This window comes from Plecotus auritus (assembly GCF_963455305.1).
Source record: "Plecotus auritus genome assembly, chromosome: 7".
Taxonomy (NCBI): domain Eukaryota; kingdom Metazoa; phylum Chordata; class Mammalia; order Chiroptera; family Vespertilionidae; genus Plecotus; species Plecotus auritus.
In genome coordinates, this window is record NC_137774.1 from 53,723,630 (window position 1) to 53,750,138 (window position 26,509).

The 26,509-nt window shown below is 43.1% G+C and overlaps 2 protein-coding genes across 2 annotated transcripts in view; both read left to right on the forward strand.

Annotated features, from left to right (window-relative positions):
- ULK2 (unc-51 like autophagy activating kinase 2) overlaps nucleotides 1–26,509 on the forward strand; it is a 145,023-nt gene that overhangs the window by 47,406 nt on the left and 71,108 nt on the right. Inside the window, exons 6-12 of the mRNA XM_080677137.1 lie at nucleotides 8,226–8,399; nucleotides 9,478–9,551; nucleotides 12,580–12,681; nucleotides 13,996–14,054; nucleotides 16,027–16,109; nucleotides 18,878–18,925; nucleotides 19,266–19,354. Of these exons, the coding sequence (XP_080533263.1) occupies nucleotides 8,226–8,399; nucleotides 9,478–9,551; nucleotides 12,580–12,681; nucleotides 13,996–14,054; nucleotides 16,027–16,109; nucleotides 18,878–18,925; nucleotides 19,266–19,354 (629 nt within the window). The remainder of the gene's footprint in view (nucleotides 1–8,225; nucleotides 8,400–9,477; nucleotides 9,552–12,579; nucleotides 12,682–13,995; nucleotides 14,055–16,026; nucleotides 16,110–18,877; nucleotides 18,926–19,265; nucleotides 19,355–26,509) is intronic.
- LOC308253588 (nucleophosmin) lies at nucleotides 21,965–23,581 on the forward strand. Its single transcript, XM_080679209.1, has one exon. It carries the CDS (start codon nucleotides 22,377–22,379, stop codon nucleotides 23,259–23,261), a length of 885 nt encoding a protein of 294 aa, XP_080535335.1. The 5' UTR covers nucleotides 21,965–22,376; the 3' UTR covers nucleotides 23,262–23,581.

Here is a 26,509-nt window from a genome sequence, read left to right on the forward strand (position 1 = left end):
GAGAAATCAGGTGTCAGCCTTATGGGAACTCCTTTGTAGGTAACAGTTTGCTTTTCTCTTGCTGCCTTTAAGATGCTCTCTTTGTCTTTAATTTTTGACATTTTAATTATGATTTGTCTGTACATCAGCCTGTTTGGGTTCTTCTTACTTGGGACTCTGTGTGCGTCCTGAACTTGTGTGACTTTTTCCTTAATCAGGTCAGGGGAGTTTTCTACTGTTATTTATTCAAACACGTTCTCTATTTCTTTCTCCCTTTCTGCCTTTTCTGGCACACCTACTATATGAATATTGTTACGTTTCATGTTGCCTGTTTTCTAATTTTTTTTTCTTTTTGGTTCTCTGAGTGATTTTTTTCAACCATGTCTTCTAATTCACAGATCCAATCCTCAGCTTCCTCTGATCTGCTGTGTATTCCTTCCAATGTGTTCTTTATTTGTTCTATGTCATTCTTTCTATTTTCATAGTTACTATATCTTTTCTCATGTTGTTGAGCATCTTAACCATCATTATTCTGAACTCTATATCAGATAAATTTCTTAACTCCATTTTATTTATCTCTTCTTCTGAAGAATTCTCTTGTTCTTTCATTTGGGGGTTGTTTCTTTGTCTTCTCATTTTAGGTGCCTGTTTAGGTTTGTGACTATGTATTAGGTAGATCTGCTACACCTCTCAATTTTGAGTGCTGGACAGTGTCAAATGCTGTTTCTGACTAATTAGATTAGGCCAGTGGTTGGCAAACTGAGGCTCGCGAGCCACATGTGGCTTGCGAGCCGCGATTTGCCACTCCATTGACTAATGAGTTTGCCGACCACTGGACTAGACTAAATGTTACCGTGTAGTTGGAAGCTGTGAGGATTAGGCAGTTGTGGTATATTGTGTGCAAAGAGGTAAAGGGTAGTATATGACAGTGGTCGGCAAACTCATTAGTGAACAGAGTGGCAAACGGTGGCTCATGAGCCACATGTGGCTCGCGAGCCACGGTTTGCGGACCACTGGATTAGGCAAAGCCTCCAGAGACTGCCTCTGCTTGCAGACTTATTGGATTTAGACTTGAATAGCCCTCAGGCAATTGTCCACAGGTGTGGTGAGAGTTTTTCCGAACAGGGTGGGGCGATTACTTCATGAGGCCAGCTGCATGCCTCATTTATTGGCCTAGAGACTAATTATTATTCTCAGTCTCTTAATGGGCCTCCACAGGTCCACACCATGGAATAAGGTGTTTTCCAGTGTGGTGGGTCATCTGTCTTCCCCCCAGGAAAAACCACCTAGATAGCAATTGTCTTCATGAGAAAGATGACCTGTGCAGTGTGAGGGAATGACTCAGCACAGGAAACCCACGTGTCTGCCTTCAGAGCTCTAGCCCCAGAGCTCCCAACCCTGGCTTCTGCTGGCACAGCTCCAGTCCAGTCTCCCCTCCCTCTGCTAGAGCCCAATGTGAGTGGCTGCATGGGGAATTTTATGCGTTTGCCCTTTTAAGAGGGTGCCTGCATTTCCAGCCATCTCTTTCTGGCAGACAGCAACCCTGCTGCTTTTCACAGCCAGGTGTTATGTGGGTACCCTTCTCAGTTCTGGTGCTCTTTGTTGGGGGGCCCAACTTGGGGATAAGACTCCAGAGTTCTCAGTGGCAACCTCCCACAGCTGAGCTATCCCTCTCAAACTTCGGGTGCTATCTGTGGGTGCCCAGCCAGCCTTTTTGCGCCTCCTCCCCTCCTCTATGTGGTCTCCACTCTCCATCCTTGGTTATCAGGGTTCTCTTCAGTGAGTCTTGAGTTTATTATTCAGGAAGTTTTTCTGTATTTTAGTTGTAATTCCAGTTTGGTCCTGGAAGCATGTCCATACAGCATCCACTTACTCTGCTGCCATTTTTAATCTGACTAAAAACAATTTTTAGTTTGATGTACTCCCATTTGTTTATTCCTACTTTTGTTTTCCTTGCCTGAGGAGATATGTCAGAAAAAATATCCTATATAATAAAGAGGTAATATGCAAATTGACTGTCACTCCAACACACAAGATGGCCGCCACAAGATGGCCTTCAGGGGAGGGCAGTTGGGGGCGACCAGGCCTTCAGGGGAGGGCAGTTGGAGGCAACCAGGCCTGCAGGGGAGGACAGTTGGGGGGGACCAGGCCTGTAGGGGAGGGCAGTTGGGGGGACCAGGCCTACAGGAGAGGGCAGGTGGGGGGGGACCAGGCCTTCAGGGGAGGACAGTTAGAGGTGATCAGGCCTGCAGGGGAGAGCAGTTAGGGGTGACTGGGCCAGCAGGGGAGGGAAGTTAGGGGCGATCAGGCCAGCAGGGGAGGGCAGTTAGGGGTGACCAGGCTGGCAAGGGAGGGCAGTTAGGGGCAATCGGGTCCGCAGGGGAGGGCAGTTAGGGGCGATCAGGCTGGCAAGGGAGGGAAGTTAGGGGTGACTGGAACAGCAGGGGAGGGCAGTTGGGGACGACCAGGCCTGCAGGGGAGGGCAGTTGGGGGCAACCAGGCCGGCAGGGGAGGGCATTTAGGGGCAATTGGGCCGGCAGGGGAGCAGTTAGGCTTCGATCAGGCTGGCAGGGGAGTGGTTAGGGGGTGATCAGGCTGGCAGGCAGAAGTGGTTAGGGGCAATCAGGCACGCAGGGAGGTGGTTGGGAGCCAGCACTCCTGGATTGTGAGAGGGATGTCCGACTGCTTGTTTAGGCCTGATCCCACCTAAACGGGCAGTCAGACATCCCTCGAGGGGTCCCAGATTGGAGAGGGTGCAGGCTGGGCTGAGGGACACCTCCCCCCGCTCCCGTTGCACGAATTTCGTGCACCGGGCCTCTAGTACACTAATAAAAGAGTAAGATGCAAATTGACTGTACCTTCACGATGCCCACCAGCCAATCAGGAGTGAGAATGCAAATTAACCCAACAAAAGATGGCGGGTTAATTTGCATATGCAGGCACCGCCCCAGCCGCTCCTGGCCTCTGGGCAGCATGGGAAGGCGGAACGGCGGCTCCAGCCGGACGAAGGCAGCAGGGGAGGAAGGCCCATTCTTGCACGAATCTTCGTGCATCGGGCCTCTAGTGTTTAATAATGTCAAGGAGTTTAATGCCTATGTTTTCTTCTTTTGTTTCCCTTGCCTGAGGAGGTATGTCCAGAACAAATGTTTAGCAATGTCAGTTTACTGCCCATGTTTTCTTCTAGGCGTTTTATAGTTTGGTGTCTGATATTTAGGTCTTGAATCCATTTTGAGTTTATTCTTCTATATGGCGTAACAAGGTGGTCTAGTTTCATTGTTTTTAGGAGCTCCCTTGTAGGTAACCAACTGCCTTTCTCTTCCTGCCTTTAAGTTTCTCTTTTTGTCTTTATTCTTTGCCATTGTAATTATGATGTGTCTTGATGTGGGCTTCTTTGGGTTCATCTTGTTTGGGTCTCTGCACTTCCTGAACTGTTTGTCTGTTTTCTTTGAAGGTTAGGGGAAGTTTTCAGGCATTATATCTTCAGATAAGTTCTCAATGCCTCTACTCCTCTGGTACCCCTGTGATGTAGACGTTGTCACTCTTGATGTTGCCTTAGAGGTCCCTTAATGTATCCTCATTTTTTAAAAAGTTCTCTTTTTTTTTGCTGTTCTGATTGGGTGTTTTCTTTTTATTTTTTAAATGTTTTTATTGATTTTTAAGAAATATTTTTTAGATTTTTAGGGAGAGTAAGGGCGAGGGAGAGAGAGAAACATCAATGATGAGAGAGAATCATTAATCAGCGGCCTCCGACATGCCCCCTACTGGGGATCGAGCTGCAACCCAGGCATGTGCCCTTAACTGGAATCGAACCCGGGACCCTTCAGTCTTCAGGCCAATGCTCTATCCACTGAGCCAAACCAGCTAGGGCGAATGAGCGTTTTCTTCTCCTACCTTATCTTCCAAATCACTGATTCAGTGCTCTGCTTCAGCTAATCTGTTGTTTATTCCTTCTAGTATATCCTTTATTTCAGTTATATTCATTTCTGACAGGCTCTTTTTTATAGTTTCTATGTTCTTTTTTATGTTTACCATCTCTTTGTTGAAGTTTTTACTAAGTTTCAATGTTTTGAACTCTGTATCTGGTAGATTGCTTATCTCCATTTAGTTTTTTTCTGGAGATTTCTCTTGTTCTTTCATTTTGGGTCATGTTTCTTTGTTTCCTCATTTTGGCTGCCTCTCTGTGTTTGTTTCTATGTATTAGTCAGATCTGCTAAGTCTCCCAGTCATGGTAGGAAGGTCTTACGCAGTAAGTATCCTATGGGGCCCAGGGGCACAGTCTCCCTGATTACCTGAGCAGGGTCCTTCACAAGTGTCCTTATGTGGCTTGTGTGTCCCTCCTGTTGTAGGTTAGCCTTGATTGCTGTTGGCCCCTCAGTGGGTATGCTTGGCCCTCAGGCTGTGAGGATTGGCCATCACTACATTGTACAAGCTGCTGGGTTAGGGGTGACCCCACAGAAATGGAATTCACCTTAGCTGGCTCTAGTGCCTGCCAAGACCACCCTTAGGATATGCCACTTGTGCTGTCCTGTGTTGGTCTAAGCTGGCCACCCTGTGTGTTGGTTCTGAGGTCTCTTGAGAGGGTCTCCAGTGCAAGTCAAGGTCAGCTGCTGCCTGTTACTGTGAACCAATGCTGGCTGCTACCAGTACCAGGCCTTAGGCTGCTTAGCAAAAGACCTAGGGCTCCTGAGTCCTGCTGCCACCTGCCGGCTGCCCGTGAGGCACAGCTGCTGCAAGAGCCTCTGCTGGTACCTGAGTTGTGTGAGTGTTGTTTACTAGGTTAATGCAGGTTTAGATTTGGCAGCAGTGCTATGTTTGAGGCCACTTGGCAAAAGGCACTGGACACACCAAGGCCTGTAGCCTGCGGAACTTGAGTTTTTTAAGAAAGACTAAAGCGTGGGCCGTGGCTGGCCGTGTGGCACCAAAAGAACCTCTAGCAGTGTGAGAATTGGGTGGGGCAGGATCTCAGGGGAGTCATTAGGATGGAGCCTGTGGTGTTTACAAGGCAGATTCAGATTTTTTAAAAAAGTTCTTTTTTTAAAATATATTTTATTGATTTTTTACAGAGAGGAAAGGGAGAGGATAGATAGCTAGAAACATCGATGAGAGAGATACATCGATCAGCTGCCTCCTGCACACCCCCCACTGGGGATGTGCCCGCAACCAAGGTACATGCCCTTGACCGGAATCGAACCCGGGACCCTTCATTCCACAGGCCGACGCTCTATCCACTGAGCCAAACCGGTTCCTGCTAAAAAAAAGTTCTTTTTGAGGGGAGGGCTCAACCTAGGAAAAATGGTGCCGCTTGTTGTCTGTGCAAGGAAGTTTCAACACAGACATAATAGTGGCTGTCCTGTCCAGCTGGTGTGGCTCAGTGATTGAGCATCGACCTATGAACTAGGACAGGGGTGGGCAAACTTTTTGACTCGAGGGCCACAATGGGTTCTTAAACTGGACCGGAGGGCCGGAACAAAAGCATGGATGGAGTGTTTGTGTGAACTAATATAAATTCAAAGTAAAGGAGCGGAGGGGAGAGCAAGAGAACCAGATAGAACAGCCAGATCCGGCCCGCGGGCCGTAGTTTGCCCACGGCTGAACTAGGAGGTCACAGTTTGATTCCCAGTCAGGGCACATGGCTGGGTTGTAGGCTCGGTCGCCAGTGTGGGGTGGGCTGGAGGCAGCCAATCAGTGATTCTCTCTCATCATTGATGTTTCTCTCTCTTCCTTTCCCTTCCTCTCTGAAATCAATTAAAAAATTAAAAAAAAATAGTGGCTGTTGCAGAAGCCCCACACTCAGTTTTTCCCCATATGTCTCTGGCGCCTCTTAAGCTGCTGGCCCTCCACCAGGGCAGGGCCCAGGGCGAGTGCCGGTGAGCAGGTGAGTCTGTGTTGGGGGGCCTTTAGGAAGACACCAGCAACCTTCCATCTTACCTGGATGCAAAGAATCTCTGCTGACCTTCATAGCCAGATGTGGTTCCTGGCAGTGGTGCCCCAGGCTGGGGAGCTTGTGTGGGGCTGGGACCTCCTCTGCAGTTGAGATATTCATCCTGATTCTCAACCACCACTTGTGCATGTGGGACCAGCCCATTTCATGTCTTTGCCCCTCCTACCAGTCTCTTTGTGGCTTCTTTTTTAGTTCCTCAGTTATAGGACTTCTGTTCTACTTGTCTTCAGGCAACTCTCCATGTTGATTGTTCTGTAATCTAGGTGTAATTTTGATGGGGTCATGGGAAGAGGTGAGCACACTGGGTACCTACTTAGTCATCTTGACCAGATCCCTGGAAGCAGTATTTTCGAACTGAGGTTGGGAATCCACAAATGCAGGGTGCCAACAGTGTACATTGCTCTATAAGGCCCTGAGGGTCTATGGATTTTGTTATTGGCAGGGGGTCACCCCAATGATAGAGACAAGTGTATTGAGGTTTATTTTTCAAATATGTTTTATTGATTTTTAGAGAGAGAAAGGAAGGGAGAAGGATAGAGAGATCGAAATATTGATGAGAGAGGAACATCATTGATTGGCTGCCTCCTGCATGCCCCCCACGGGGGATCAAGCCCACAACCCAGGTGTGTGCCCTGACCGTGAATCGAACCAGCGACTTCTTAGTTCCTGGGTTGATACTCATCCGCAGAGCCACACCGGCCAGACAGTATTCCATAATTTTTAAACCAAAGGGATTTATTTTATTTCAAGATGTTAAAAAGACACAAAGTGTCATTTAACATGCCTTTAAGATGATTTTAAAACCATAATATTTAATTTGTTCCAACTGTTAATGTTATTTTTTTTTTTAATATATTTTATTGATATTTTACAGAGAGGAAGGGAGAGGGATAGAGAACTAGAAACATCGATGAGAGAGAAACATCGATCAGCTGCCTCCTGCACACCCCCTACTGGGGATGTGCCCGCAACCAAGGTACATGCCCTTGACCGGAATCGAACCCGGGACCCTTCAGTCTGCAGGCCGACGCTCTATCCACTGAGCCAAACCGGTTTCAGCTGTTAATGTTATTTTTAGCTTCTTTATCTTAATTGCATATGGAAAGGTTAGTAGAACATATTCTAGAGTTGTATGGATGATTTAGAGTTTCAAGGAATTATACTTGTGACTTTTATTTTTTTAACTTTTATTTATTGATTTATTTTAGAGAGCGAGAAAGGGAGGGAAGGAGCGGGGAGAGAGAAACATCAATTTGTTGTTCCATTTATTCATTGGTTGATTTTTGTATATGCTCTGACTGAGGATCAAACTGTAACCTTGGCATATCAGGATAGCACTCTAACCAACTGAACTATCTGGCCAGGGCTACTTGTGACTTTTAGATTCATTGCAATAAGAAGTGTATATTTGTGTACTTGACTATATGTGAGTACTTATCTAAAGTCTTCATTATTAAATGTGCTATCCTGTTTGATTGTCGCAGAAATCCAATGTGGTTGGTCTATTTTCAGCTTTTTATGGATGTGGGGTGGGCACAGTGGGATCATCTTTCAGGGTCACACAGAAAGCAGGTAAGGAGCTAGGATTTGAGCAAAGGCACCCTGACTCCAAACCAAGCTGTTAATTAAGCATTACACAATCCAGTGTACATATAGAAACATTGCAGTGTTTATTTACTGGATAACGACTATCCTCAAAAATAACATTCCTGTTACCTTTTTATAGTAGTGAAAACAGGTTAAAACATTTCTTCTTAAAGGTGTCTTTAGTTATGAAAGATTCTGTGGTGGGACAGGAGTGTAAGTCAGGAGGGAGGTTAAAGGAGGCAGATGTGGGAACACAACAGACTCCTGAAAGGTCTAAGTGGTAGTAATGGCCAAGTCTCTCCATTCAAGGATTTCACCTGTTTTAAGTTTGTGCTCATAAAATGGTTGGAATTAAATGTGGACATTGACCCAGATATTTGACTAAAATGAAGGGGAACTTATTTTTTGGCTTGTAGAGGGGACTCACATTTGTTGAGCACCTGTTATATTAAGGGAAATGAGGAAGGAAAAACAAAAATGAACACCAGTGAAAACAAGATGCAAATGTAAATCAGTTCCCTTTACAACAAACTAATTAAAACTTTTGAGGTATTTAATATCTCTTCAGAGACTTCAATTACTAAAGTAAAAGAAAGGGGAGAAAATTTGAATCCAGTTTCTTTCATGGTCTCCTTAGCAACTCACTTCCATTGCTGGCATGTACAGATGGTATTTGATTTTTTGTGGTTAAATATTTATGCGACTCCTTTCCTACCAGCTAAAGGAACTCTCAGTGAAGATACCATCAGAGTGTTTCTGCATCAGATTGCAGCTGCCATGCGAATTCTGCACGGCAAAGGCATCATCCACAGGGATCTCAAGCCACAGAACATCTTGCTGTCTTACGCCAATCGCAGGAAGTCTGGTGTCAGTAGTATTCGCATCAAAATAGGTAAATGGCTGTGCATTGTTTCATGAAAAGAACATTTTTGAGACTCAGTGTTTTTAGATAATTATAGTTCAGCTTTGTTAGAATGAGTGAGTTTGTTGATGCACTTTGAAAGTTTTTTTTTTTTAAAATATATTTTATTGATATTTCACAGAGAGGAAGGGAGAGGGATAGAGAGCTAGAAACATCGATGAGAGAGAAACATCGATCAGCTGCCTCCTGCACACCTCCCACTGAGGATGTGCCTGCAACCAAGGTACATGCCCTTGACCGGAATCGAACCCGGGACCTTTCAGTCCGCAGGCCGACGCTCTATCCACTGAGCCAAACCGGTTTCGGCACTTTGAAAGTTTTTATTGAGTTCAGTGAGGTATAAGATAGTGAACACATTACATTATTGGCAGCATATGCTAAATTTTGGACAGGGGGCTCAGGTTAGGAATTCCAACAGGAAATCCTGCTCCTCCTCATCCGAGGGAAGCTGAAATACTGCAGTTGTTGGTGGCAAAGTTATAATCCAGTTCTCCAACTCTTGGAATTTTAACATAAGAAATCTAAGAGATTTAGATTTAGTTTAGTTCAGCCTTCTTATTTGGCAGGTTGTTTAGTGCTCTTGTATCTCAAAATTATTTAAAGCAGTTTGTAATGCTAGATTTTTTAAAAAACCTTTTTTATGGTTTTTAGAAAAATAATTTCTTAGCAATATTTTAAAATTTTCTAATGTTATATTGGTTGCATCTGATATCTGCTGGACAAAAACAGTTCAAATTCTACACCTGGTATTGATATTTAATGAGAGCTATATTAATGAATTATTTATTATAATTAGCATTTTCCCTTGCAAAGCTTGGAGCTTTCTCCTTGGTTACAAAACTGGCAGAGCACTGATTTGTACGATTGCTGACTACTACTATTTCTTAGCTAGTCAAAATTGAAGTAGCTACTTTTTCTTTGGTAAACAGTCTTATTCAATGGCTGTTAATTTCTCTTGTGTCCACTTGTCTCCTGAAGAATTACATGATCTGTGTTAAGTGTGAGCAAAAGTATCATTTGTTTTTCTCCTTTTTATTTTGTGAAATAGCGGATTTTGGTTTTGCTCGTTACCTACATAGTAACATGATGGCTGCAACACTATGCGGATCCCCAATGTACATGGTGAGTGAGTGTCCGTGTTCTTGTGTGTTTACAGCCATAGCATGGTAAGTATAACGCTTGTTCCCAAGTAGGATGTCAGTTTTTAGAGTCTGAATTGTTATTTATGCCACTAACATTAATTATGTTACGGATAATGCTATAATACAGACACCTTTTGCTTTGGCACAATGGACTGTAAAAGTTAGTCCTCTTTGTCCATTGGTTTTAATTTTGTCTTTTAATTAGTTATTGACCTGGCCAATGTGGCTCAGTTGGTTGAACACCGTCCTGAGCACCAAAATGTCACAGGTTCCATTCCTGTCAGGGCACCTGCCAGGTTTCAGGCTTGATTCCCAGTAGGGGGTATGCAGCAGGCAACCCATCACTGTACCTCTCATTGATGTTTCTCTCTCTCTCCCTTTCTCTCACTTCCTTTCTCTCTAAAATCAATCAATAAAAAATATTTTAAAGTAAGTTAAAAATTAATTATTGTGGTAGAAATTTCCTACTAGATTAAATTGAAAATAAAAATTGATGAAGTATCGTCATGCCATACTTGATGTGTAATATTAGGAATACTTACAAAACACCTTTTGGGGCATCTCTTCAGCTATAGGATACATTAACTTTTTGCATGTTGTCTTTCTTGATGAGATCCCTATATTGTAGAAGCTTTTTTACTCAGTGTCACACTTAAAGCCGAACAATCTTAGCTTTCCTCTTTATTCTTTCACTAGTGGCCTGGTGCATGAAATTTGTGCACATTAAAAGGGAATTAATTAGAGGAAATATTTTAATATTGCTATTTGTCCTTTCTCAATAATAGAAGTGTCAGAGATGAAAGAAAATTAGTAAAATGTATATGAAAATCTTCCTCCTTGTCAGAGTCTGGGGTGCGCCACGGGACCCAGAGTCAAGTCCCCACCCTCGAAATCACAGGAGACCCAGACCTGGCCGGCCCCATCCCCAATGGGCGAGATCCAGACTCGGCTGGCCCCACCTCCATCAAGCCCTGCCAGGCGGGGGGCGCAGCCTCAGGTCCCCCGGCTTGGCGCCAGGAGTGGGGCACAGTCTCAGGTCCCCCGGTGCACCCTCAGGTTCCCTAGCCCGGCGCCGGGGCAGGGGCCATGGCCTGAGGTCTGCAGCCTGGCACTGGGGCGGGGGGCGTGCCTTGAGGTCCCCTGTCAAGCTCCGCCAGGTGAGGGGCATGGCCTGAGGTTCCCTGTCAAGCCCCGCTGGACAGGGGGCGCAGCCTCAGGTCCCCCACCATGGCCTGGCGCCATGCAGCCTTAGGTCCCTGCTGATCGCTTATTATGGCTTGTTACAGGAACCCCGCCTTCGCTGTGGGCGCAGCCATCTTGTGATGGCATTACGGCGTGAGGGTCAGTTTGCATATTACCTCTTTATTATATAGGATATGCATATTGCTAGGTCTGATGGGGTTAGGCTATGAAACTTCTAAACTAATGTGAAGTATTAAGCCTAGAAATATCCTGTGTAGTAAATAAATGTACCTGTTTCAATTCTAAGTTTAAAATGAATTTATTTCTAATTAGGATTTTGTCTCATCTAAAATCAACTTTGAAATCAAGGGAACTAGTAATCACAGTTCAAAAAAAGTTTTACATTAGATTTACTTTCTTGATCATAATTTTACTGCTTATATACAAAATTATTAATTTAATATAATTTAGAAGTTATTTTGCACTTGTTGAGTATGAAATTAGTCCAGCCTTGGGTTAATAGCTTTAAGGGTAGAGAGAGTGCTTAAGCTGATTTTAAAGGAAATTGACTCAATAAGAAATTTACAAGGGACAATAAAAATGTTATGCCTGGAAAATAAAATGTCACTATCTTTAATATATTTCACATTTCTGTTTAATGCTTGTCCTGATTGATGGTATTTTTAAAAAGCAGCATCTAATGAGAAGTGAGAAAACAGCTATAGCAAAGCAGCAGAGAAATAAATGCCTTTGTTTTTAAGATAATTTTATTGTGTTTTGTAGTACAGTTTTTCTGTTATTTTAAAAGCTTACAAGTGACAGAAGAAAAGGAATAGTATAGCAAACACTTGTGTTCCTACCATCTATATTTAACAAAGTTAACATTTGCCATATTTGCCTTGAAGTAAAATATTTCAGAGACGGTCCAAGTTCCTATTGTACCTTTTCCTTTTCCCATGTACCACTCTTCTACTTTGCTCCCCCAGAAGTAACCTCTATCCTGTAATTGCTGTGTGTGTTTATTATTTTAGTACTCTTACTGTATTTCATAGTATATAGAAACTAGAGGCCCGGTGCATGAAATTCGTGCACGGGGGCGGGGGGTGGTGTCCCTCAGCCCAGCCTGCACCCTCTCCAATCTGGGACCCCTCGAGGGATGTCTGACTGCCCGTTTAGGTGGGATCGGGCCTAAACGGGCAGTCAGATATCCCTCTCACAATCCAGGACTGCTGGCTCCCAACAGCCTGCCTGCCTGCCTGATTGCCCCTAACCACTTCTGCCTGCCAGCCTGATCACCCCCTAACCACTCCCCTGCCAGCCTGATCGAAGCCTAACTGCTCCCCTGCCGGCCCGATTGCCCCTAACTACCCTCCCCTGCCGGCCTGGTCCCCCCAACTGCCCTCCCCTGCAGGCCTGGTTCCCCCCAGCTGCCCTCCCCTGTAGGCCTGGTTGCCTCCAACTGCCCTCCCCTGAAGGCCTGGTCGCCCCCAACTGCCCTTCCCTGCAGGCCATCTTGTGGTGGCCATCTTGTGGTGGCCATCTTGTGGTGGCCATCTTGTGTGTTAGAGTGACAGTCAATTTGCATATTACCTCTTTATTATATAGGATGCTTGTTTCTACAACTTCTTGTCATGCAACATTGTTTTTGAGATTTACCAGTAAATGTCAGTGTAAGAAAGTAGTTCTGTATTCATTACAGTTTCGTTTTAATTAGGAAAATATCACAATGTTTTGTGTTTATTTTAGTAGTTTTTTTCAGTTAATTAATATGTGCATATTAATTATGTAAATAACATAATGTTCTCTCTTGTACTTTCTTACCACAGGCTCCTGAGGTTATTATGTCTCAACATTATGATGCTAAGGCAGACTTGTGGAGCATAGGAACAGTAATATATCAATGCCTAGTTGGAAAACCACCTTTTCAGGTACCCTGCCTTTTTCTTATGTGCTCAGTTTTGGGATCTTCTCATTTTGCATTTGCCTTTGACTTATAAAATGGAGAATACTATGAAAGCAGTGTTTTTGATTCCTTTGAGACTTATTTTGATTTAGTTACAGGCAAAAACTACTGTAGTGAGCCAAAACATTTTTTATTTTTTATCTGCCTTTTCTTTGTAGTTGGACTGAGCCCATTATAGGTTTTCCAGGGTATTGAAAACTAGTGGGTATGAATTGTGATGTCAGCGTTTCCTGCTTAGCCTCGTTTTGGGGTCTTGGAATCCAAGTAGGGGCTAGGGCAGCCGTGGGCAAACTACGGCCCGCGGGCCGGATCCGGCCCGTTAGGCTGTTCTATCCGGCTCGTGGAGCCGAAAGAGCGGAGGGTTCTCTTGCTCTCCCCTCCACTCCTTCACTTTGAATTTATATTAGTTCACACAAACACTCCATCCATGCTTTTGTTCCGGCCCTCCGGTCCAGTTTAAGAACCCATTGTGGCCCTCGAGTCAAAAAGTTTGCCCACCCCTGGGCTAGGGCTAGCCTGGGAATATCACTGAAAACTGTACACCGATATAGCTATTCCTATTACTGCTGGGTCAGAGAGAGCTAGTTGTTTAGGTTTTATGGAAATTATTTTGGGTCTTTCTCTCTTTCCTCCTTTGCCCTAACATCCTGTCAAAAAGAGGCCCTCTAGAATGTAATCATGATGATTCCTCTTGAGTTCATATTGCGTAATTGCATAGAGGTTTTGTGAATCTGAATACTGGATCAAAGTGAACTTACTAGTCTAAGATGGTATTTAAAACTCAGTGACACAGCCAGGTCAGGCAGTTAATTTTCAGATTCAGTTTGTCTGCATAAGCAGCTGCCCTAATGCGGCAGCTCTTTCTGGGAGGGTGCTGCTTGCTCCTGTGGAGAGACGGAAGAGTAGTGGGATTCTTAGTTCTCTCCCTGGAATCCCTTGAAGGTCTTAAGGTTAAAAGACACCCTGATTTTACACAGTAACAGTGTACCTGTTGGATAGGCCATGAATATTAGTTCTTAACCTCTAGAATAGTGGTTCTTAATCTTGTCTAAGTTTCAGGCCTCTTGAGTGTTTGACCTCAGTGCCCAGATATGTAGAATTTGCATATCATTTCAGAGTTTTATTAAGTTCCTGGTGGCATCTATGGCTTGTTCAACAATCTATGGCTTCCAAGTCAGAATCTATGTTTTATAGCAAGAATGTAAACATCAATCATATGATTTAGAATTTTTGCCCCTGTTATTTAGTAAATTAAACCTTTTTTTTTTTTTTTTAACAGGCTAATAGTCCTCAAGACTTAAGGATGTTTTATGAAAAACACAGAAGCTTAATGCCTAGGTATGTTTCATTACACTGAGCTTTACTCTTTGTTAATACAATTAATACAATGTTATTTACTTGAACTTTCTGTTTTATGTATTCCGTTATTGAGCCTTATTTTCAATGACAATGAGAACATTTTTTATAACAGGAAATTAGAAAATTACTAGTGCATCATAGGTGCCTGTGTAGTGCTGTATCGTTTTTCTTTTTTATATTTAAAAGAAAAGCTATGGGCCTGGCCTATGCGGCTCAGTTGGTTGAGTGTCATCTCATGCTCCTAGAGGTCTCCGATTTGATTCTGGTCAGGGCATGTGCTCGGGTTGTAGGCTCGATCCCCAGTGTGGGGCATGCAGGAGGCAGCCGATCAATGTTTCTCTGTCATCATTGATGCTTCTATCTCTCCCGCCCTCTCCCTTTTTCTCTGAAATCAATAAAACATATTTTGCTCAGCTGGTATGGCTCAGTGGTTGAGCATCGAACTATGAACCAGTCAGTCGGTTTAATTTTCTGGTCAGGGCACATGCCCAGGTTGCGGGCTCAATCCCCAGAAGGGGGCATGCAGAAGGCTGCTGATCAATGGCATCTGTATCTCATAATTGATGTTTCTATCTCTCTCTCCCTCTCCCTTTTCTGAAATCAATAAGAATATATTTAGCACTAGCTGATTCCTGGGTTCAATTCTGGTCAAGGGCACATGCCTGCGTTGGTTGCCAATAGGGAGGGTGCAGGAGGCCGCAGATCAATGGGCTCGCTCTTTCATCATTGATTTTTCTATCTCTCCCTCTCCCTTCCTCTCTGAAGTAAAAAATTTAAATATATATTTAAAAAATAATACAACATTTTAAAAAAGAAAAAAAAACTATGGAAGTTATATTTGTTCTGTGAGAGGAAGGAGATGCAAACAGAATAGATGTACATAAAGTAGAAAATAAATTCCCTCTAGGCTTTCCCCGACTAGGAAAAATGAGAGTTTGCTATGTATCCTTCTAAATCTTTCTTGTGCAAGTTCCTTTTGCACGTTTGAATGCTTCTCTTTGTATATATTATGTATAGTTCAATATAAATTACATCATATTTTGCAAATTGTCCAACTTTTTCTACTCTACAGTATAGCATAGACATTGTTCAGAAACTACTGCATTCTTTAAAATGGCTACACAGAGTCTCATAGTTATATATAATATCAGATTTTGTTTGATCAGATGCTTGTTTTTATTTTCTGGTTACTACAAATAGGCATTAGTGGGGGGCACAAAGAGGGAGAGTGTACACACATTTGTGCGCTTCTTTCGGATGGACCCCTAAAATGGACCTGCTGGACTGAAGGTACACTCTCCCAATTGGCTGCTCCTTGCTTATACAGCACAGAGTGCACCTTCCCCACACTTACCAAGATGGGATGCCGTCACCCTTGCTGCCTCACAAATGAGAAGGACAGATGGCTATAACGTACTTCTCATTATTCTCTGTATTAGTGAGGTTGACTCTTTTTTATTTGTTTAATGTCCTTTTTGTAGTTTTATTCTGTGAATTGCATATTTCTATTATTCCTTTTTCAGTTGCCTTGTCTTTTTCTTGTTGGATTTCAGGAAGCTGTATTATTTCTCACATGTTTACTTAAGCTCTGCCTTTTCCAGAATGAATTGGAGGTAGCTCTTTTTTTAATAGAGAACTCTATAGTAACTGTTAGTCCCAGGTTGCAGTTGTGTTAAAACTCAAGATTGCCTATGCTTGTGAAGTGCTTTATTCATGTAGATATTCCAGCATACCGCAGGAGTGAGCACATAACAGGAATCATTCTCAAAGACAGTTCCTTACTGTATTTTTTTCTTTGAGGATTGAGGCTTTACTATGGTATTGGTATGAGATGTAGTGTTTGTGAAATCGCATATACATTTTTGTTTATCACATTTAAGGCAAAAGTCGCGTAGTTAATGTAGTATATAAACTCACCACTTACGTTGTTTTTTTCCCCTATTTCCCTCAGCATCCCCAGAGAAACATCCCCTTATTTGGCTAATCTTCTTTTGGGCTTGCTTCAGAAAAACCAAAAAGATAGAATGGACTTTGGTAAGTAATATTTTCAATTTTCTCATGCTTTCTGATTTTATTTGTATATTCTGAAAAGATTTTTTAAAAAAGACTATAGAGGTTTCAGAAGAAAATTAAAGTCAGTTTCACTTTTCTCTCTCTCTCTCTCTCTCTTTCTTTCACCTACTTTGTAAATATTTATTGAGTGCCTGCTATGTTTTAGTATGGGGATAGTGTAATAAACAAAATCCCTGCCCTCATGATGCATATATTCTAGTGGGGGAGAGATACAAACAAATTATAACTCTAATTCCATGCTATATTAGGAAGTGATGAGTACTGTGAAAAAACTAAAAGAGGGAAGAGAAATGAGGGTGGGTGGGGATTAAAATTTTAAGGTAGCCAGCGAAGACCTTTCTGAGAAAGTGACATTGGAATAAAGACTTGATTGATGTGTGTGAGCCATGTGGGTGTCTCTGGGAGAGCTTTTCAGGCAGAGTGAGTAGCCATACCACTGCCCTTAGCTGGGAAGGTCATGTAGACTTGGGCTTTTGCTTAAAGTGTGATGGGGAGCCATTGGAGGGTTTCGAGCAGAGGAACGATATGATCTGACTAATGTGAAAAGGACCAGTTTGGTTGCTTGGTGAGAACAGCCTGTGGTGGGGGCTGGGGCTGAGGAGGCAGGAGGAGGCTGGGAGACTCAAGGAGACCAGAGAGCCACCATGTGAGAGATGAAGCAGCTTAGACTGGGGCAAAAGCAAGGGAGGTGGGAAGAAAGTGGTGAATTCTGGATCTTTTTGGAGGTGGAGGCACTGCATTTCTGGATGGATTGGATGTGGGGTATGAGAGAAAGAGAAGACTTAAAGACGACTCCCAAATTTTTGGCATGAGCAGCTGAAAGGATGGAGCTGTCAGTTACAGGTTGGGAAAGAGTGTGTGGCTAGAGCAGGTGTGGGGGCGAGATTAGGGTTTAGGTGGGACATGTTAAATTTAAGATTTGGTATCTAAGTACAGATGTCAAAGGCACCTGGATATCAGAGGGGAGAGGTTGAGGCTGGTGAAATATTTGGGAAAAGATATGGGAAGAAGGAATGGAGGAGAAACACCCCAGAATCCTGGTAGAAAAGTTCCTAACTTCAAAGAATAGGTTTTAGGGCCCAGAGAGCCATCTCCTCGTGGCGGCCCTGGTGCTTGTGCTCCGTGGCAGCTGAGCTCCGTTGCGCGTTGTGGGAGTGGGCTGTGGGGCCTCTCAGAGGCCACTGCCTGTCTCAGAATTTTATTTTATTTTTTAAAATATATTTTTATTGATTTCAGAGAGGAAGGGGGAGGGAGAGAGAGATAGAAACACCAATGATGAGAGAGAATCATTGATCAGCTACCTCCTGCATGCCCCACCCTGGGGATGGAGCCCACAACCCATGCATGTGCCTTGATTAGGAGTCCAGCTGTGACCTCCTGGTTCATAGATGGCCACTGAACCACTGAGCCGTGCTGGCCGGGCTATCTCAGAATTTTAGATACTTAAGGTGGAAGCTACTATCATTGATTTTGAACCTTTCTTCTTTTATAATATAAGCATTAAAGCAAAAAATTTCCCCCTCAGTACTTTAATATATCACAGTGTATCTTCATATACTATTTTACCACTTCATGTATAATGAAAGAACTTAGAGTGCTTAATATTGTAGGGATTATGTAGTTTTTAAAGGGTTTGAAAGAACATTTACCCTTGAAACTGTTTGGGTGTCAGCTCATCTTTGGGGGATAGCTTGTTAACTCGTTCTTATCAATCTTATGTAAAATAGCAAGACTCCAAAATGACAGACCAAAAAACCCATAAAACATGTTTAATGAAGATGCTTATCAAATTAATCTTTAAATTTTTTAGAGAAAAATGCATTTGCTATTTTTTTTGTGGTAATCCTATCCTACATAATAAAACCCTAATATGCACATTGACCGAACTGCAGAATGACCGGAGGAACGACCGGTTGCTGTGACATGCACTGACCACCAGGGGGCAGATGCTCAATGCAGGAGCTGCTCCCTGGTGGTCAGTGTGCTCCCACAAGGAGAGCACTGCCCAGCCAGAAGCCAGGCTCATGGCTGGCAAGTGCAGCGGCGGTGGCGGGATCCTCTCCTGCCTCAGCTGCAGGTGGGCAGTAAGGAGTGAGGATGTCCCGGACTGTGAGAGCCCTGGACTGCAAGAGGGATGTCTCACTGCTGGCTTAGGCACGTGAGTCGAACCCTGACCTCCTGGTTCATAGTTTGATGCTTAATCACTAAGCACCATTGGCTGAGTTACTTACTATCTTTTATTATCAGGCTTACTGTGTAATTTTTATTCTTGGTGGATAGTGAAGAAATTAAATCAAATTAATATATATTTTTAAATAGTTAAAAAATAATTTTTGAAACCAGTTGCAGGACTGCTTCTGGGATAGAAGGATAGAATTTAGTGTACAAATCAGCTACCTAGATTTCCTCTCAGGACAGTGAACAGCCATAGTTCAAAAAGATGCCGAGGAAGGGCTGGTTGCAGCCAGTGCTCCCTGCTGGTCTGCTGAGAACACCACACACCGGAATGCGTCCACTTCAGTGCCTCAGGCTGTGTTGTGTTGGTAATGGATGTTTTGAAAATTCACAATTACTATTTTAAAATTTTCATTAAGAATTATAATTTGATTATTTTGATTTATAAAAATAATATGCTTTTACATTTAAAGGGAATGGAGGCAACATAAATGAGTTAATAATTATTTATGATCAGTAGCTGAGTAAGGTTGTGTTCTCACTTTTCATTACAGAAGCGTTTTTTAGCCATCCTTTTCTTGAGCAAGTTCCAGTAAAAAAATGTGAGTACCCACTTTTTGCATTTTTACTGGGGCAAAGAGAATGCAAGCTTAAGGAAAACTTTAGTATTTTGTATTACAAAATTAATTTTTATTGTGCTTTTCAAGATTTCATTGACCTTTATTTAAATACCTGTAGTTGTGTTTATTTCATAACAGTTCTGTTTTTTACTTCTAAAGCCAAGCTGAAATAATTTTAGTTGTTGCTACATTTAATAAGTAGGTTAACATGCATTTTTGGTCAACACAAACATGCAGCAGTTTCGACAGGTTTTTCTATTAGTCAAGCCGTGTAATTGAACTACAAAGTGGTGTTTCTCCTCTCCTGTGTTTGTTCTGACAGCCTGCCCTGTCCCCGTGCCCCTGTGTGCTGGCTCTGCCTTGGGAAGCTCCTGCGGCAGCTCTCCGCCTTGTCGCTTTGCCTCTCCACCAGTGAGTTGGGTTTTATTAAAAATACCTACAGTGAGTGCTGCCGTGTCTGTTCACTGATGGGGCCTGTGACTACAGTGTAGATATTCTTTTTATATATAGTGTTTGCTAGCAGCCGAGGCTTAGGTCAAATGGACCTAGCTTTTGATCTCCACCCTGTTTTAGCTTCAGCAAGAAATTTTACCTTCTGGCTGTTTTCCTCTAAACATTGAGTGTGCTTCTCTGGTCTCTGCATGTCCTGTGGGGTTGGGAAGGATGATACTTGCAAACAAAGAGAGCCTCTTACTTACTTAAATCATGGTGGAGAGGTAATTTGTAAGACTTATTTTATCTGAATGTCGTGAACAGTTTGGATAGTTACTATGCCCGTGTGGAGAAGCCACCCTGGAGTCCGTCACTGACTTGGGCTCCCTTAGTTGTGGTTACTGGCTCTGCAGGGTTGGGTTACTTGGGCTCCCTTAGTTGTGGTTACTGGCTCCGCTCCAGCCTCTTCTTTCTGCTGAGGTTCCCTAGCCCTTTCTTCAGGGCTTTCTTCCCTCCCCTCTATGTGCGCCTTCCTAACCCTGAGAACTTCTGCTCACTCTGGTCACTGCTGCTTCCTCTCTACTTGCAAGACCTTCCTTTACCATCTTCTGTATTTTCCTAGACCGGCCCTTCCCCAGATCTCTGTTGCAGCCTGGGAGGGTGGTGACCTTGAGGATTTTCTGCAAGCTGAAGGTCCAAGGGCTCGTGTGTCAGCTATTCTATGTTCCAGGTTAGCCTGGCACCATGAATTTCTTCAACTCTGCTGGCAGGAGAGTGGGGAGCCATAAAAGGAGGTGCTTGTGTGATTACCTGGTTGAGGCCACTCAGAGGTCTAAAAGTATGGGGCTTGGGAGCTTCACAACCCTTGCTTGCCATACTAACTAGGACAAAGGACGTAATCTCTCTAAACTGGTTTCTCATATGTAAAGTGAGTATAATTTACCTCCTTCATGGGGTTTTAAAAGGATAAGTGAGCAAAAGGACTTGCTACAGTGCTTGACACACAATAAATACTTAGGAAAGGCAACTGCTATTATTATTTTCCAGGGAAACCTAGCAACCCTTAGCTAACAGGAATGCTAACCAGCCTATGGCAGACATCCTTCTCACAAGCCCTGCAGACTCAAGCTGAATAGAACAAGCAGGTGAACTAACAAGACTTCATCATATTCCCATAAGTTTAAAGAACGACAAGCCCTGGATTTGGAGTGATGGGATAAGTGGGGAGGAAGTGTATTGCCATGGAAAGACTATAGGCTTTGTTTGGAGTCGTCATAACTGGCCTCAGTGCTGTGGCCGCTTGCTCATTTGTGACTTTGGGCCAGTCAAGTCCAGAGCTGAGCCTGGCTTCCCTATCTGTAAGGTAGGCCTAATTAACCTTTGCGTAAAGGCAACATGTGGTAATCTGTGCAGGGTGCCTGACATAGTGAGTAGTTGATAAGCTGTAGCTATTATTATGAAGTATATATTTGATACACATGAAAATAATACAGAAAGCAAAGTTTATGCTAGAAAAAGGAAACAGGATGAATCTGTGGGAACAGGAGTAAAGGAGCCTGTGGGTGGTAGAATAACCAAGGGTTGAGAAAGAGGCAAGTGGGAAGGACGTTGAGCTGGAAATTGCTTTGCCTGGTGAGAGCATGGTGGTGTTTTTGCTGAGTAGGTAGCATTGAAAAGTAGAGCAACACAGGAGCGAGACTTTGGGCTACTGAAAAAGAGAGGATAAAGCGCTGATGGGAGTGAAGAGGCACAGGAGGAGAGAGGAGGCATATTCAGAGGGAACCCATTTTTAGAAGGCCTTTATTAAAAGCTCACACTTAAAGTGAAAGTAGGGAGAAACCAAGATGGCGGCATAGGTAAACACCTAAACTGCTGCCTCGCACAACAATTTCAAAACTACAACTAAAAGACAAAATGGACATCATCCAGAACCACAGGAAGGCTGGCTGAGTGGAAATTCTGCAACTAGAAGGAAAGAGAAAAGCACACTGAGACTCAGGAGCTGCAGGAGGCAGAGGTACTGAGACACGCGCGCAGACAGGGCTGGCAACTGAGTGCACGGCTGGCTTTCTCAAGCGGGAGGGAGACAGAAGCTCCCGACGCGCTGAACTCCAGTTCGGGGTGAGACTCTGGGGACCCAGACTCATATGGGGTGAAACTGGACTGTCAGGAAAGAGAAAAGCATACTGAGACTCAGAGGAACTGCGGAAGGCAGAGGTACCGAGGCGCACTCGCTGAGAGGGCGGGCAATTGAGTATGTGGCTGGCTTTCTCAAGTGGGAGGGAGACAAAAGCTACCGACTGCACTGAACTCCAGTTCCGGGCGAGACTCCGGGGACCCAGGCTCATTTGGAGAGAAACTGAACTGTCTGGCAGCAGGTGGAACTCGAGGGCGGCTTTCTCTCAGAGGTGCTTGCAGGGATTACCACAGGACACTGAGACACAGGGGCCTATTAGGGTAGAGCTGATGGGAAACCAATGCTGTCTGCTCCGCCCTGAGACTCCACCCCATCTAAGCTGAGCACAGAGGCTTTTGCAAGTCTTGTCTCATAAGGGTGTCTCCAGCACAGAAGTTCTCCCAGCGTAGACATAGCTGATACTCACAGCCAATTGGCCTGGAGGTCAATTCCTCCCAGTGATACCAACAACAGTCAAGGCTTAACTACAACAAGACTGCACACAGCCCACAAAGGGGTGCACCAAGAGTGTCCACCTCAGGAAACTGGGGAGGCTGAGCCACTGGACCCTATAGGAGACCTAGCACACAAAGCCACTCTGTCAACTCAGGGAAGCAGCCAAAATACAGAGACAAAGAAACAGGTCACAAATGAAAAAAATGGAGGAAAGCAAATGACTGGATATACAGTTCAAAACCACGGTTATAAGGTTTTTCAAGAATTTTCTAGCCCTGGTGCGATTCCGTCCTGCGCGTCTGTTCTGCAGCACCGAAGCCGTTTATCTCCGTCCGCCTTCTCTCTCACCTAAGTGCGTGCTACCACCCCATGGAAGATTCTATGGACATGGACATGAGCCCTCTGAGGCCCCAGAACTACCTTTTCGGTTGTGAACTAAAGGCTGACAAAGATTATCACTTTAAGGTGGATAATGATGAAAATGAGCACCAGTTATCTTTACGAACGGTCAGTCTAGGGGCTGGAGCAAAGGATGAGCTGCACATTGTCGAAGCAGAAGCAATGAATTACGAAGGCAGTCCAATTAAAGTAACACTGGCAACTTTGAAAATGTCTGTACAGCCAACGGTTTCCCTCGGTGGCTTTGAAATAACACCACCTGTGGTCTTACGGTTGAAGTGTGGTTCAGGGCCTGTGCATATTAGTGGACAGCACTTAGTAGCTGTGGAGGAAGATGCAGAGTCAGAAGATGACGAGGAGGAGGATGTGAAACTCCTAAGTATGTCTGGAAAGCGGTCAGCCCCTGGAGGTGGTAGCAAGGTTCCACAGAAAAAAGTAAAACTTGCTGCTGATGAAGATGATGAAGATGATGAGGATGAGGATGATGATGATGAAGATGATGATGATGATGATTTTGATGATGAGGAAGCAGAAGAAAAAGCTCCAGTAAAGAAATCCATACGAGATACTCCAGCCAAAAATGCACAAAAATCAAATCAAAATGGAAAAGACTCAAAACCATCAACACCAAGATCAAAAGGTCAAGAATCCTTCAAAAAACAGGAAAAAACTCCTAAAACACCAAAAGGACCTAGTTCTGTAGAAGACATTAAAGCAAAAATGCAAGCAAGTATAGAAAAGGGCGGTTCTCTTCCCAAAGTGGAAGCCAAGTTCATTAATTATGTGAAGAATTGCTTCCGGATGACTGACGTGGAGGCTATTCAAGATCTCTGGCAGTGGAGGAAGTCTCTTTAAGAAAATAGTTTAAACAGTTTGTTAAAATTTTCCGTCTTATTTCATTTCTGTAACAGTTGATATCTGGCTGTCCTTTTTATAATGCAGAGTGAGAACTTTCCCTACCGTGTCTGATAAATGTTGTCCAGGTTCCATTGCCAAGAATGTGTTGTCCAAAATGCCTGTTTAGTTTTTAAAGATGGAACTCCACCCTTTGCTTGGTTTTAAGTATGTATGGAATGTTATGATAGGACATAGTAGTAGTAGTGGTCAGACAAATGGGAATGGTGGGGAGACAAAAATATACATGTGAAATAAAACTCAGTATTTTAATAAAGTAAAAAAAAAAAAAAAAAAAAAAAAAAAGAATTTTCTAGAAAAGGCTGATAAATTTAGCGAGACCCTCGATATGAAAAGGGACCAACTAGAAATTAAGCATACATTGACTGAAATAAAAAATATTATACAGAAATCTAACAGCAGACTAGAGGATCGCAAGAATCAAGTCAAAGATTTGAAATACAAAGAAGCAAAAAACACTCAACCAGAAAAGCAAAAAAAAAAAAAAGAATCCAAAAATATGAGATAGTGTAAGGAGCCTCTGGGACAACTTCAAGCGTACCAACATCAGAATTATGGGGGTGCCAGAAGAAGGGAGAGAGCAAAATACTGAAAACCTATTTGAAGAAATAATGACCAAAAACTTCCCCCACCTGGTGAAAGAAATAGACTTACAAGTCCAGGAAGCGCAGAGAACCCCGAACAAAAGGAATCCAAAGAGGACCACACCAAGACACATCATAATTAAAATGCCAAGAGCAAAAGACAAAGAGAGAATATTAAAAGCAGCAAGAGAAAAACAGTTAGTTACCTACAAGGGAGCACCCATACAACTGTCAGCTGATTTCTCAACAGAAACTATGCAGGCCAGAAGGGAGTGGCAAGAAATATTCCAAGTGATGAATAGCAAGAACCTACAACCAAGATTACTCTACCCAGCAAAGCTATCATTCAGAATTGAAGGTCAGATAAAGAGCTTCACAGATAAGAAAAAACTAAAGGAGTTCATCACCACCAAACCAGTATTATATGAAATGCTGAAAGGTATTCTTTAAGAAGAGGAAGAAGAAGAAAAAGGTAAAGATAAAAATTATGAACAACAAATTTGTATCTGTCAACAAGTGAATCTAAAAGTCAAGTGAATAAAAAATCTGATGAACAGAATAAACTGGTGAATATAATAGAATCAGGGGCATAGAAAGGGAGTGGACTGACAATTCTCGGGGGGAAAGGGATGTGGGGGGTACAGGAAGAGACTGGACAAAAATCATACACCTATGGATGAGGACAGTGGGGATGGGGTGGGAACTGGGTGGAGGGGAGCTGTGGGGGGAAAAAGAGGAACAATTGTAATAATCTGAACAATAAAGGTTTATTAAATTAAAAAAATAAAATAAAAATAATCTTTCAATGTTAAAAAAAATAAAGTGAAAGTAAAAGGGGAAACTTGAGAATAAAAAGAATGAAGCAATGTCTCTATATAATTTCCAGTTGGTGAGATTAGAAAATGGCAGGTTTGATTGGTTTTTAACATAATCTGCCAAAAGTAAGATGATTTCATACCTGCGTTCTCTACCTTCCTGTGGCTGGAATAGACTTACTTAGGGTGAATGCACACAAGTGTGCACATTCTTTTTTTTTTTTTTTACTTTCACACAAATATCCAATTGCATCTTTTTCCAGAGAATTTTTTGAAAGGCAAAAATACAAAACAAAAAACCTTAAAGTAAATCAAAATCACTCTTTTTGTTAAGATACTGGCTATAGATTAAATGCTTTTTAGATGATATCTCTTTAATATATATTTATTAGTTTTATTCATTTATCAAAAGCCTGCTTTGTGTGAGGTCCTGGTTGATACTGATGAATGATATGACAGTAAGGAGTTTTAATTGTGTGGAGAAGAGGCAGGCTGATCAATCACTATTAGAAGCAGGCCTATCTATGTCTTTATTGCCTGTGGGAATGTGGATGAGGGGCATGAGATCAGACTAAGAACTAAGGAAGGCTGCTCAGAAGAGGGCATTGAGCTGAGATTAGAAGAAAGAATTAGCAAGGTGAATTAGTAAAAGAAGAGTATTTTAGGCAGAGGAATCTTCATTCACGAAGTCACGGAAGCACAGCCCACTGAAGGAACTCTGTTGCCCTCCATAGCCACTTATATTCAACTTGGTTTGAACTAAGTAAAATTTAAATATGAGTTACTTAGTCACACTAGCCACATTTCAAGTACGCAATAGTCATATATAGCTAGTTGCTGCCATACTGGACAGCTTAGATATGGAACTTTGTCATCATTGCAGGAAGTTTTCTTGGACAAGTCTTCTAAGCAGTCCAGTCTGGTGGGTGTAAAGAGCATTGGTGAGGGGAAATCAGTTAAAGTGATAGGGAGAAGCTGTACCTTGAAAGAATTTAGGCATTGAGCTAAGGAGTTCAAGTTTATCCTTAAAGCTATTTGAGGTATTTGAATGATTTTATGTGGACGTATGATATGATCCACTGTGTGTTTTAGCTAGATTCTTCTTTTTTAAGCTAGATACTTCTAAAAGCAGCGTGGAGGACTAGACTGGAGACAAGTAGAGAAGTCTCTCCATTAGAGGAAAGAGAACCCGAGACTATGGAAGCTTTTTTGTTTTTGTTTTTTGGCGTGGCTCAGTCGTTGAGCATTGACCTGTGAACCAGGAGGTCACATGCCTGGGTTTCAGGCTCTATTCCCAGTATGGGGCGTGCAGGAGGCAGCTGATCCATGATTTTCTCTCATCGTTGATGTTTCTTTCCTTTCCTCTCCCTTCCTCTCTGAAATCAATAAAAACATATTAAAAGAAAAAAAAAGAATAAGGACCTGAATGAACTAAGGCAGCAGTAAGAAAAGGAGAAGGGGATGGGAAGCAGGTGGGAGAAAGGTAAAGAGTTTGCAGAGCTTGGAGTTGCTCGAACTTGGAACTTAAGGAGGAGGGAGACCTTAAAGGCAATGGATAGATGGATGATGGTGAAGATACTCAGTAAGGGAGCACGGGAAGGAATGCTTGGGAGTACAAAAGCGATGAATTTGCATTGTACAGGCAAGTAACAAGAGGGGCTAGAGCTCATTTGAGAGAACCTGTGCTGCAGAGTCCTCATGATGTAAGTGGTGCTTGAAGGTAGGATAAGTGTGGTCACGGGGTAAGTAGAAAGCAGGTGAGGAGTAGAGGAGCAGGGTGGCACCTTGG